Raw genomic sequence first — 11948 nt, forward strand, 5'->3', positions numbered from 1 at the left:
TTGTTGGCCGAGGAGTTTAATTCAATGACTTGCCGACATGTCAGCGTTGTATTATCATATGCAGTCACTATCAGCTGTCACAAAACCACATCTCGTACGGAGTCTGGTAGTACTACTCCGTACCCAACAGATACCGGTCACAGCTAACCAGTCATGGGGGCTGCAAAAACATTGACGAGACATGCACACCTCGTAAGCAAGCATAATAGTGTCTCGGAATTTTTGTCTACTCGCTTCTGAGGCCAACCATTGTCATAGTGTGTAGCAATTTTAACAGTACAACCAATATAGTAAGACTACTCCGTACACTGCGGAGTACTCTGTCCTAGTCGGCAAAAGTCAAGTACGAAGTACGGAGTACAAACCGTCTCAGTTCCGTCCATGCTTAATAAAATCAGCACATCTCTCAGATATCATGTACGTAGGCGCCATGAGGTGTCCCGGGGGAACACAAGGTAGGACACTCGCATCCGCGATTCTCAGGTTCTTGAAGCCATGGACACGCAGTTGGCTGTCAACAACCCCCTCGTCCTCTTCCCTCCCCATGGGACACGAGCTAGTGAGATGGAAGCCACAGCCAACGTACATTCCAATGTATGTGTCAATCTCTTGATCCGAGACGACACGCCAGTCCCCTTCTTTCCACTCCCGGGCGCCAACACTGCCCGGGCCCGCAAACACTCGAGCCTCGGAGGGATATCCGGACTGGTAAATAAAGTGCTCAGCCAAGGCGAGTGCAAAGCGGCAGGCTTTCCGTGCCACTTGCCAATCGCTCGGATCTGACAAAATATTGAGCTGGATCCTGGCGTCTACCCCGGGATCGGGGCTTGTAATCTCAATGGTGCCTGTCGACTCGGGCTGAATCAAGCACGTCTGAAGCGTAAACATGGATTTGCCGGGATACAGCTCCGGCAAGGATCCGACTGGGACCACCATGATCTCAACATCTGGCAGGGTTTCTCCATCATCCGCAGCGTCCGTGGCAAGCACGGCGCCCTTTTCCTCGTCAAAGTGCGAAGTGCACAACAAGATTGCACGATCCACCGCCGACCTGAGCCAGCCTTTGCCTGCCACAGCATAGAGAAAGGCGTGTTTAGTCCTTTGCAAGGTGCTGGACTGCAGTTGCTGTCGCGATTCTGGCAGAGGTTGATGCTGTTTTCCACTTTGCGAAAACATGGTTCCACGTTTACCCAGCTCCAGTCGGGATGGGTACGAGCCCATCGGTTATAGTATGCCGGAGTTCCACGCGTATAAATCATGGCGTTTATCCTCGAATTTCCGCCTACTGCCTCTGCTGAGAGAATTGGAACTGGCCTGTTCCCCAGGGACGAGTTTTGGCGCTTGGGTATATTCCGTTTGCCACGGACGCCAACGGTATACGTGACTGATAACTGTCTTTAATGGGACCTTTGTCGAGCATTAATACGGTAGTCTCGGGGCTCTCACTGAGCCTTGAAGCGAGAGCACAACCCGCTGTGCCGCCGCCAACGATGACGTAGTCGTAGGTCTGATCTGCCATGTCTTGCAGCCGTTTGCACGGATATTGTGAATCAAAGGGCCACATGTTCAGTGTTGCCATGTGGAAGGGGACTTTCCGTGGCATGTGTCCTGCTGGTATTTCTGCTGGCTAATACTCAATAGACAATAGCATAGGCGAGAGAAAGAAGGCCATTTTGAGAGACTTGTCGAAGCGTACACGCTGCTCCCCGAACCATGGATATACTTGGAATATTAGAATACTATAGGAATAATTTAGTCTTGGGTAATAAACAGATGCAAGGGCAGAGCCAAAACTATAAACCTTGTACCGGTGGTGGTTTCTCCTCTTCAAACCCCACTTGGCATCATATTCTGCAAGAGTGGGAAGTAACTCTAATATAAGCACAAAATCGAGAGTACGGTTTCCACGGTCACATGCAGACAGACTAGGCGACGGGTCGGCAGCAATTGACACTGATTCGGGCGACGAGGATCGTGTCGCAGTGGCCGACAGAAACGGCCCGAGACCCGACTCTCAGCGCCCCTTTCCGCGACGAAAATACCAGACAATAGTATTGACATATGTAGACATGCCAGGCTTGATCTCCCTGCCCCGGGAGGTTGTGTCTTGAAATAGGCTAACATCCAGCGTACACCCTGGGTTTCTCAGTAGGATTGGCTCGGGCAATAGGACATACCTTGGGCGGCCTTGCTGCAATAGAGCGAAAGGGCTCGGTTCAATACTAATCTCGTAGCTTGAGGGTCTCAAAGGTCTTGAGTTACTAGCTAATAGCTTTCTTTTTCTTAGACCTTTAGTAATAGATGAATTATACCCCGTTACTTGTAACACATTTCCCTTATAAGACTTACAAATATAATAGCAAGCTAAATTAAGCCAAGGACAATAAAAGACCCAAAACAATAAACTACTTACGCATTATAACACGGACCACGTAAATATACTAATATAATAAGTGCTTTGTCGCGGCCCGCTAGTTTTAGCTGTCTCGTGATAGCCTGAGCTACCGTCTTGGACTCTTGGTTAAATAAACTTAAACCTACTAACTTTATGCCGGTGCTTCGAGACTGCTCATGTACCTTCTACAACTATTTATACCATCCACGTGACCTAGTCGACTTTCTCACCTGACACAGGCGAACGAATACAGCTTCTTCCAAATTATCACACGCTGCGTGAATACCAGCCGAGACTGCCTTGCCAACCACAAATTTTCACTTTTGTACAAGGAGCTGTACCGTTCAACACATTTACCCATTCAACTTTTGATTCCCAGAATAATTTTTCGTCAAGAGCCTGTGGATGTGACCAGCACCGCGGCAACTCCGCAAACCAGCAACGTCCCGAAAATTTGGGTGGAATTTGCACTTTAAGTGCTAATAGGGCAAATATTTCTGGCTATCCTCGTCTCACAATTTACCTCGGACGCCAAAAAGCCATGAGCCCTAGTATCTTCTCCTGTGTTCTTTGCGGATACATTATCCTCAACTATGAAGACCCCAGTGCGGCGTCTTGGGAAAACCAGTTTCGCCTTCGTAAGTCTGAAATTGCCCGCCGTTCCTCGCAAGAGTTAAGCTGACGTCAATATCAATAGTCTACATCAGCCCATCCGGGGTTGCAGTAACAGGAGTCGGAATCTATAATGATCCCGATGATGGCTGGTTCATTCCCCCTCGAGACTTCAACGCGCGATGGGATGACGAGGGATACGACTTTCCGGATACTGGCCGTGTCGGAGTGTTTCGTCAGGACTCACTCAACGGTCTACACGGCTTTCCCTTTCATGAGGCTTGCTGGTCCCTTCTAGGCACGGTCTATTCCCCCGAGCCAATCCCTTGTAGAACCCTGTTCCAAATTTGCCAGTCGCTACCGTGTCCATTTACAGAGGCCGGCCTTAGTTGGGGTCATAGTTTCGGGGGTTTGATCACGGTGAATGATCAGGACTGCTACCCCTGGGAACACCGATTCGTCGATCGGGACGAAGACCTGGCGCTGTTCGAGGTTGCCAGACATGATCCTTGTCGTGTCCCGGAGATCCGACTGCTTCCATTAGAGGCTCCAAAGACGCCGCAATTTCCAAGCGCTGCTCAACCAAAAAGCATAGTGCCAAACTGTTTTACCGCACTTCCTCGGGAGATTTGCTTCGAGATTGCATCACATCTGCCAACAGTAGATGCTTTCAGTGCCCGTCGAGCTGTGCGGTCGTTTATACCCATCTTCTACAGCAATCAATTCTGGGCTTCCAGATTTAGGGCTGGTGCTGACCGTTGTTGGCTATTTGAGTCTCGCGAGTGGGACAAGACATCTGACTGGAGATGGTTATATCATCGCACCAACAAGGCCCATCGCGATGAGGGCATGCAAAACAGAGAAAGGGTCTGGAAGTTGATCCAGCAGGTCTGGCGAACGGTATGTTTGCGAGGGAACGATCTTCCCGTGCTGCCTTTGTCCCGATCGAATCTAGTCAGTCCAGGGTGGTTACGCTGGTCAGAGGCAACTGGCGATTTAGATAGGCAGACGAGCACCGAGTCAGGCTACAGATTTGGGGAAGGGTGTCGTCTATTCCACGAGCGGCAGACACCACTTCCCAGCCATCTCGATCAAATTGCATTCTCTGTTATCCAGCTAGGAGACCTTGAGTATATTGCGGGGATGAGGCTGATCCCGAAAAGTGGTCAAGAGATTCAGCTGGGATACAGAACAGAGGGTAATGAGTTAGTACTAGAGGTTCCATTTCTCCAAGGGTTCAACCTGGCCGTAGGGTCAAGAGGCATACAAGGTATCCAATGCGTGCTTGAGGGCAGGCCAACATCGCCATGGGTTGGATGTACGCATGAGGCTCCCAAAACGAAGCGCCTTGCGGTTTCGGGGCCCATCGCAGCCATCAAAGCCGGGTTCGACGTAAGTTAGCCCTCCATTCATCAATCTCAGCACCGCTGACAGAGCCTCAAGGGACTCAAGATGGTGAGCTTGGCTGTCGCAGAGTGCATTCCGAAAAACGATACTACAAAACGCCATTCTCTCCGAGATTCCGCGTTTTGGTACCCCCGAATCCCAGGGAATGATTTACATCTGAATGACGATTATTTCACAGCAAGACCTACATCGACAGCCAGGTACCAACCACTTTGTTGGACCATGTTTGGAGGGCCTAGGGGGTCACATCTCCGTTCCTTGACCGGCATGTCTGTTACCAGCCTGGGTACACTGCGCGGCATCGAGTTTCATTTCGACGCCGAGAACGTCCCGGCTGCAAGTCGCAGGCTGGGACGATACAAACCATCCGAGTACGCTAAGGTTATTCACTTTGATATTGACGGTCCGGGCGGTGAGTTCATCACTGCTATTGAGATATATGTCAGGTATTACACCAGCGACAACGTGATGTGGATCTATAAAGATGGGGAATTGGAATCATTCAAGGCACGTGGCTCACATTCCGAATATGATATTGTCCATGCTTGTGCCAACAACTCAGATTTGGACGAATTGGGGCAGATGTTGCCATTTTAGAGAGAAGAAAACGGTTGTTGATCTTGAGTTTGTGAGAAAGCCCATGACAATTGCTGCTGGGTCTACCATTACTGGATTCTACTGGAGTCAGGTACGTGCGTGATCTGCGTGGTAGTGAACAATATTGACATTCAGAAGAATGAAGGTAGCCTCATAGCGCTGGGAGTCATTTCGGAGAGCATTTAGGAGCCGATCATAATGTGAGTTGGCGGCTGCGGCGGTGTGCTTGGGCTTCATCCCGGTGGATTATATATGCACGTGGCAAACCGCTGGTCATGAAGTGTGCAGAGGATGACCATTGCCCTTGGTAGATGAGGTCTTTGATATAGACTGGAGTCTTGGTAGAGCTATAATACAGGAATAGCGGAGCATATAAAGTCCATGGCAGAATATGTTCGCCAATATAGCAGTCTACTAATATCCTACAGTACATTATACTGTATAGCATGACAGCGAGGAACCTGATCCGGTGAATACTTTTTGCCTCCTACTGTGACCTATTAGGAAGATGCAGTCGGAGTTTTCTCAGTAAAAGGAATCAGAACCATATAGGGTAGGTACAATACTTGGTTCAAGCCAAGTCGGCGAGCAACGCCCAAGTGTTGTGCGTTCTCTGCCCAGGCCAAAGACTTGAGCCTCATCCAAATTTTTGCCACCTATACCGAATTGAAGTTGGACTCTCAAAATAGTCCAGACACAACATTCTAGACATTGACAAATCAATCAGGAGCGGCGTGATTGTACAGCTAACACATAGGAAACGTCGGTTGGAGCGAGTTTTCTCCTTGAACGGGGATGTCATCCTCGGCAAATCAAGCACCTGGTATGTTACTGATTGGGACCAAAGACGGGTCATTTACGTGACAAGGGATGGCGAACAGGATGATTAAATTCTTGCTGTTGAGTTTCTTCGTCGGCATATTGACAACATCCCTTCCAACTCCATGGAGTCCACATCTCCGACGATGGGGAGATCGTATCAACATACACAGATGCCAAGCATGACCATACATACTTTGTGCACTACCCGTTCCTCTCAGAAGTAGACTTGCCACAGGGGATACAAACCGTCAGCAGGGATGCCTTGGAAGAGATTGACAGATTAGGTCCGGATGCGGATCTTGTACAATACCATTCTCCTTCCTGCCAAATGAAAAAGACCCGTCTTCCCAGCCAAAGATGATTTGCAAAATGCTAACCATATCACAGGCTGTGTTCAAATATTACTTCCACATACAATACGCAGCCAGGTCATGGAACGAAATGAACATTTGGATACGCCTCCTTCGTCATCCCAATATCGTGCCAATTGATCGCGTCGTCACCGACGAGCTCGACAGTCGCGTCGTTGGATTTACGAATAATTAAATATCTGGAGGTTCTTTAGAGAAGAACAGGTCGCGAGTATTCAGACTAAAGTGGCTTCAGTAGCTCACAAATCTCGCGGACGATTGAAACCTTTGCTTCGGCATCTCCCACCAGGATATTGCCCCCAGAAACCTCGTCATCAACGACTCAACCGACTGCATGATGTTATCTGATTTCAATTTTGCAGCCCGCATCAACTGCTCATCACGACTAGAAGACGATGCGTAGGCTGAAAAAAAGAAACGATGTCAAGGGGGTCGAGTTCACCACGTACGAGATGATTACTCGCGACGACAGTCTTCGACAGTACCACACGAGGACCAACATGAGGACACTCTGCCTCGAGATTGGGTGAAACATGTAGATGTTCAATGGGGCCATGCATTTGCAGACCATCAGTTGTTGTTGCAGGATTGGAAGGCGCGCAGGCAGCATGACGGGATTTGGAACAAGTCGCCCGAGATTATCAATTGGCCGGCGAGGCCTAAGCCGCCGAAAACCACATGGAACGTGCTGGACTCTAACTTCAATCCACTTGCACTTGTTGTAGATTAGAATTACCAAAGGCGTTAGGATGCATGGGCGAGAGGAGAGAAGGGCCTAGACTGGGAACGCCCTTCACAGCGATCCTTGGGTAAGGGGACTCCTGTGCTTTCAAACGGGGAAATTAAAAAACCATGTTAATGGAATTGACAGATGTTCATGTTATCACACGAGAAGAGGCTTTTGTAAGCCGTTGCGAGTTGTAAAGGGGCAGCTAGCAGATGAATTTTATCACCTCGATATACAGCTTTGTGGCAACCTATGCTGAACTGTAATGATATCATGTTTCATTTCCAACTTGTCACTCGGTCGAGGTTACACCGAAGACCAAGGCTAATAATAAAAGAGAAACAACCTTCTGTTGCACGCTGCAAATGTTCTCACTTTTGTTCATGCAAAACCAACCTGTCGACCCAAGAGAACCACAAATTGTCGGCTGACTTCCGAGCCTCTCAAGTCATACATGTGCAATACGGAGCAAGTTGTCATGACCGAATAAACGCATCATAATCGTAATACTTTTCCCCTCGTGCCCAATGCCCCGCGGGTCGGGTTACATTCGACTTGATCCATGGTATTACCAACCCCATCGGCTCACCACTTGGCAGCTCAATGTCTGGCTGCGATTCGCAAATCGGCATCTGTTTACCGCTGACGTGCAGCTAGCTGTGGCTCCGGAATGCCACTACACCGACCCAAATGGATCTAGGCACATTAAAACATGCATATAAGCTGACGAGCATAGCTTTCGTGGTCAAGGATCGTCCGCGAAGAGCAAAAATCTCCGCCACCGTAGTCGACAAAAGACGGAATCCAAGACTGGCAAGAATCAGCGACAGACAGACGACACACGGTATAAAATCCCGGCATTCAAGATGAAATCCAGAGCAACCACATTCAACAATTCGTTTAGTCCAGCGGTTTTCTTACCAAGATGCAATTCGGTACATTCTTCTGTGGCATGCTGCCTCTGCTGGCCAGCGTCCTAGCCACTCCCATCGACGTCCGAGAGACCACAGACTTGGAGCTCCTCACGACAGACGTCACGCCTTCGTCGCCGCTGCTGAGGCGCGATTCGTGCCAGACGCTTGACTCGGTGCTGGACCGCATCGGCACGAGCAGCGAGGTGGTTGTGTACGCCAGCACGGGAGGCCTCACGGCGCTGTACGTGTGCAGGCGTAGCCACGGCCACAACTGCGACGAGCTGGCCGCCGCCATTGCCGGGGCCATTGCCAGCGTCTTCCTCATCCTCAAGCGCACGGGGGCCATCTCCGCGCGGGACGGCCAGTCCGCCGAGTCGCTGGTGGACTTTCTCCGTCGGGAGTTTGGCGAGGACGGCGCGACATTCGACTCGATCGAGGACGCGACGCCGCACATTCTCGCGCGGTACGAGTCCGGAGAGCGCAGGCCCGTCGAGGTGGCTAGCATCCAGGGCTTGACGTCGGGCAACAACACCCTCAACATGGACGTGTACGACTTTGGAAACGGCGACGGCCACATCTACCTGCCTCACGATGTCCTGACCAAGCGCAGCGGTGGCGACGACGACCTGGCCTCTCGGTTTGAGAAGCGTGCCGGCGCCCCGGGCTTCAAGGTCTCGTACACCACCCGCATCAAGTCCAAGCTCACCAGGGCCCATCAGATCAGCATGTCGCAGACGCTCGCTCACTGGTGGGCGAACAGGGCGAATTGTTGCAACATGCACGACATGATTGGCTTCGTCGAGACCGGCCACGCGGCAAACTTTTACTATAGGATCATTCCGGAAACCGTCAACTTTGGCCTCAATTACGAGACGGTCGATTCTTGTGGGCAGATGGCTCGTTTCCTGTAGGTAAAACGACGGCATGTGTCTGCAGTGGCGCTCAGAGGATACGGGTATATCAAAAGCGGGCAGATGGCCAATGCCCTCAGAGAACCAGTTTGTTTGGCTAGTTAGAGAGGACCTGTCATTTATTCAATCCCATATACCTCGATTACTTTGATGTACTCTGATCAGTCGGGCTGGTTGATGTGTGTGCTCTCGCGCGGGCTAATGGTCCGAGTAGGACAACGTAAGCACGAAGAATTGTGAGCGACTCGCTTCCCAGGTTAGAGGAACCAACGGAGTATTTCCTACTCCAGTGCATGTCCCAACGACGGCTATTTTCACCTTGCAGCAATGATCTGTATTTCCTTCGCATTGGCAATTGTCGGCCGTCGCTTCACATCACTTGCTACCCTTGGCATCAGCAGGTACGGCAGCCTCTGGGGCCGCGCGCGCCGCATCACCATCGGCCCAGCGCTCTGTTTCCGGCGGTTGAAACGACCACATCCAAGTGACGAAACAGAGGAGCATTTCAGCAGCCCATAGAAACAGGAGCTTGCGGTACTGTGGGTGAAGCGAGCCCACTTGCATCGCTCTCGTCATGAGAAGTGCGGCATTGAGCATCAGGGCACCAAGCCATATTTCTTGGACGAGTTAGCACAGCCACGCTTCGAAACGATGACGAGGAGTATTGAGCCCTACTAGTCCGTCTTGCAGACGCTCCAGATTCCCAGGCGATGCGTAGAAACATGCATAGTAATAGTAGGGACACGGCCGTGGTGACTGTGACATTAGGATTAGCCAGGGCGCAAAAGGTGTGTGAAATGGGGTTCATACCTTGGTCTAGCATTGTCATTGTTTGAAAGCGAATAACTCACCTTGACTCGAGCATATCTTTGGAGTGGAACTGCCTCCCACATGCTATTTAAGTACTTCCAGTCCTTTGACAGCTGCAAATGAGGTATTGATGTAATAAGAGTGGGGAATGTATGTATCGGGGGACTTGTAGACTTGGATAAGCTTATTCACCCCACTTTGCAAAATAAGAGGAGGTGATTTCACATAAACGATGTGCACAGCTTGTCGGGGTGCGATTCTACGACCATCATCTCACCATCCCCAAGTTGAACCCCAACTGGCAACAACTGATAGCTTTCATAATCATACACATCATTTGCGCATCAAGGCGATGAAGGGTATTACTGTACACAATACTCTGCACCATCACAATTAACCACCTCACAATCAGAGCAACCGAACCAAGATCAAGATGCCACTGTCGAAATGGGTAAAATTCATCGAGGGATTCAGACGGCAGAGCACATGGGTGCAATCGATTGGTTCCCTCTCAGTTGAATCCATAAGGCACCTACTAGGCACACTTCCCACAATAGCCGCATTGATCGTCGCAGGCAGTGTCATCCTCGCTGCTGGTTTCCTTCGCCGTGTGCATATCCAAGGAGGCTGCTCTCACGTCGTGCCCTGCATCCTCACCATCGCTCAGCCACGTTGCCCAGATTTGCCTCACCGGACCGGAGAGAACACTCCCTGCCTCAGGCGCTCGTTTTCGGATCTCGAGTCCACCTCCAGCCGGTCGGACAATCTCGAGCTGACTATCTCCGTAGTCGCCCGCCGTGTCAATAATGTGGCCCAGGAGATGAAAGAAGCCCCTCAGCAAGGATTGATTCTGTGCCTCCCAATCCTTCAACTTGTCTCTCACATTCTGAATCTGCACATTTGCAAAATGGCCTCGGTCGTGGAACGCGAGAATGAAGTTGGGGATCTGGGCAATCCACAGGCGTTGCAGTTCCTCTGCCAGGATATCCTCGTCTTGTCGTTTGGCTGAGCGCGTCTTCAAGTCAAAAACCTGCTCCTGTTTTACTTCTTCTCCTGCGTTCCCCACGTGGAGAATGCTCTCGGAATCGTCAGAGCTCGTCGCTTTGCCCGCGCGGTCTACCTGGAGGCCGCCGAGTAGCTCCAGCAGGTCAGCCTTATTACTCGTCTTTAGTGGTGTCTTGTCCGATTTGATGTAGCCGTCGCCCTCGTATCGCACCATCATGTCGAGACCACAAAACCGATATCCGAGGATGCGCTGATGCGAAATGGATCTTTTCACGTCTGCCTCCCAAGTAGTATACGCTTCTGGGAACGTGTGGCCGTAGCCTCTCACGCCAAGGATCTGCTCCTTTGGTCTATTTTCCCTACGGATAAGATGAACGGTCCCGGCAATAACTTCAACAAGCATCCGGAACGGCCTATCGTCGCCCTGTAGGAACCCAAGCAATTTTCTCAGCGTGCTCGCGCACGCAAACACGTCTACGTGTCGTGGCGTACTATGCATCTGCATAACCGACACGATGGCTGGCTCAATTGGATGCTTAGGGTACGATGCTGCGTTGCGATCTCGATAGAAGATGCCTTTGTCCTCCTGAAGCTGGCGGCGTATAAGAGGAGGAGTCCACAACGGAGGCTTGCCTGGTCGGCAGGTCAGTCGGGAGGTTAACGAGCACAGCGAGTCACGCAGACATGCGCACCTGGGATGAAAATCTTGGGATAGCAATCATCAAGCCAGTTGTACGATGCGATGAATTCAGTGCCGGAAATACCAATGTCGGCCATCTCTGGCGAAGCTTTCTTGTCAAGCATGTCCTTCGGAGAAATGGTCTCGATGTGATCCCCAACCGGAGCATCAGGTGAAGGGACCTTGCTTCTCACCATCCGCTGAGCCGGCTTCACCCAGGCCCAATCACTCACATCACCGGCCCTTCGGCTAACCTCTGCAAAAGACACGCACACCAGGAAACCGCAATGGCTGTTCCGGCATTTGCCTGGACCAACTATCGCGAGAGGAGTCTCCCCAAGGGGTTCTCCCGCTTCGAAAATAAGGTCGCTGCATCTGGATGACGGTTACTGCTGTGTAGGACCTCTCAGTTCTACCTTGCACACCAAATGTGTGAGATTTGACAACAAATCTCGTCGAATGAATTGCTCGGCGGGCTCACTCTTTTTGCTAGGTGCGCTCATGCACCTCCAGGTACCTGGATATCAGGCTATATTATAATATATTCTTATATATTTTATTATAAGTAAATATATTTTATTATAAGTAAATATATTTTATTATAAATAAATATATTTTATTATAAATAAATATATTTTATTATAAATAAATATATTTTATTATAAATAAATATATTTTATTATAAATAAATATATTTT

At 50.2% G+C, this 11948-nt stretch overlaps 5 protein-coding genes across 5 annotated transcripts; 2 read left to right on the top strand and 3 right to left on the bottom strand.

Annotated features, from left to right (window-relative positions):
- Window positions 1-369: 369 nt before the first annotated feature.
- betA_0 (Oxygen-dependent choline dehydrogenase) lies at window positions 370-1176 on the bottom strand (the record flags this gene model as incomplete). The annotated part of the gene is made up of 1 exon (XM_014693260.1): window positions 370-1176. The coding sequence occupies one exon, from the start codon at window positions 1174-1176 to the stop codon at window positions 370-372; it is 807 nt and encodes a 268-aa protein (XP_014548746.1).
- Window positions 1177-2936: 1760 nt separating this feature from the next.
- On the top strand, window positions 2937-5011 carry G6M90_00g017870 (uncharacterized protein; the record flags this gene model as incomplete). The annotated part of the gene is made up of 3 exons (XM_014693259.1): window positions 2937-3033; window positions 3093-4399; window positions 4451-5011. The coding sequence occupies 3 exons, from the start codon at window positions 2937-2939 to the stop codon at window positions 5009-5011; spliced, it is 1965 nt and encodes a 654-aa protein (XP_014548745.1).
- A 2845-nt stretch (window positions 5012-7856) lies between these two features.
- G6M90_00g017880 (uncharacterized protein) lies at window positions 7857-8756 on the top strand (the record flags this gene model as incomplete). Its single annotated transcript, XM_014693258.1, has 1 exon — window positions 7857-8756. The coding sequence occupies one exon, from the start codon at window positions 7857-7859 to the stop codon at window positions 8754-8756; it is 900 nt and encodes a 299-aa protein (XP_014548744.1).
- Window positions 8757-9131: 375 nt separating this feature from the next.
- G6M90_00g017890 (uncharacterized protein) lies at window positions 9132-9585 on the bottom strand (the record flags this gene model as incomplete). The annotated part of the gene is made up of 3 exons (XM_066129807.1): window positions 9132-9373; window positions 9432-9512; window positions 9567-9585. The coding sequence occupies 3 exons, from the start codon at window positions 9583-9585 to the stop codon at window positions 9132-9134; spliced, it is 342 nt and encodes a 113-aa protein (XP_065985833.1).
- A 516-nt stretch (window positions 9586-10101) lies between these two features.
- Window positions 10102-11348, bottom strand: G6M90_00g017900 (uncharacterized protein; the record flags this gene model as incomplete). The annotated part of the gene is made up of 2 exons (XM_014693257.2): window positions 10102-11204; window positions 11264-11348. The coding sequence occupies 2 exons, from the start codon at window positions 11346-11348 to the stop codon at window positions 10102-10104; spliced, it is 1188 nt and encodes a 395-aa protein (XP_014548743.2).
- Window positions 11349-11948: the final 600 nt, after the last annotated feature.

This window comes from Metarhizium brunneum, chromosome 1 (assembly GCF_013426205.1).
Source record: "Metarhizium brunneum chromosome 1, complete sequence".
NCBI lineage: Eukaryota > Fungi > Ascomycota > Sordariomycetes > Hypocreales > Clavicipitaceae > Metarhizium > Metarhizium brunneum.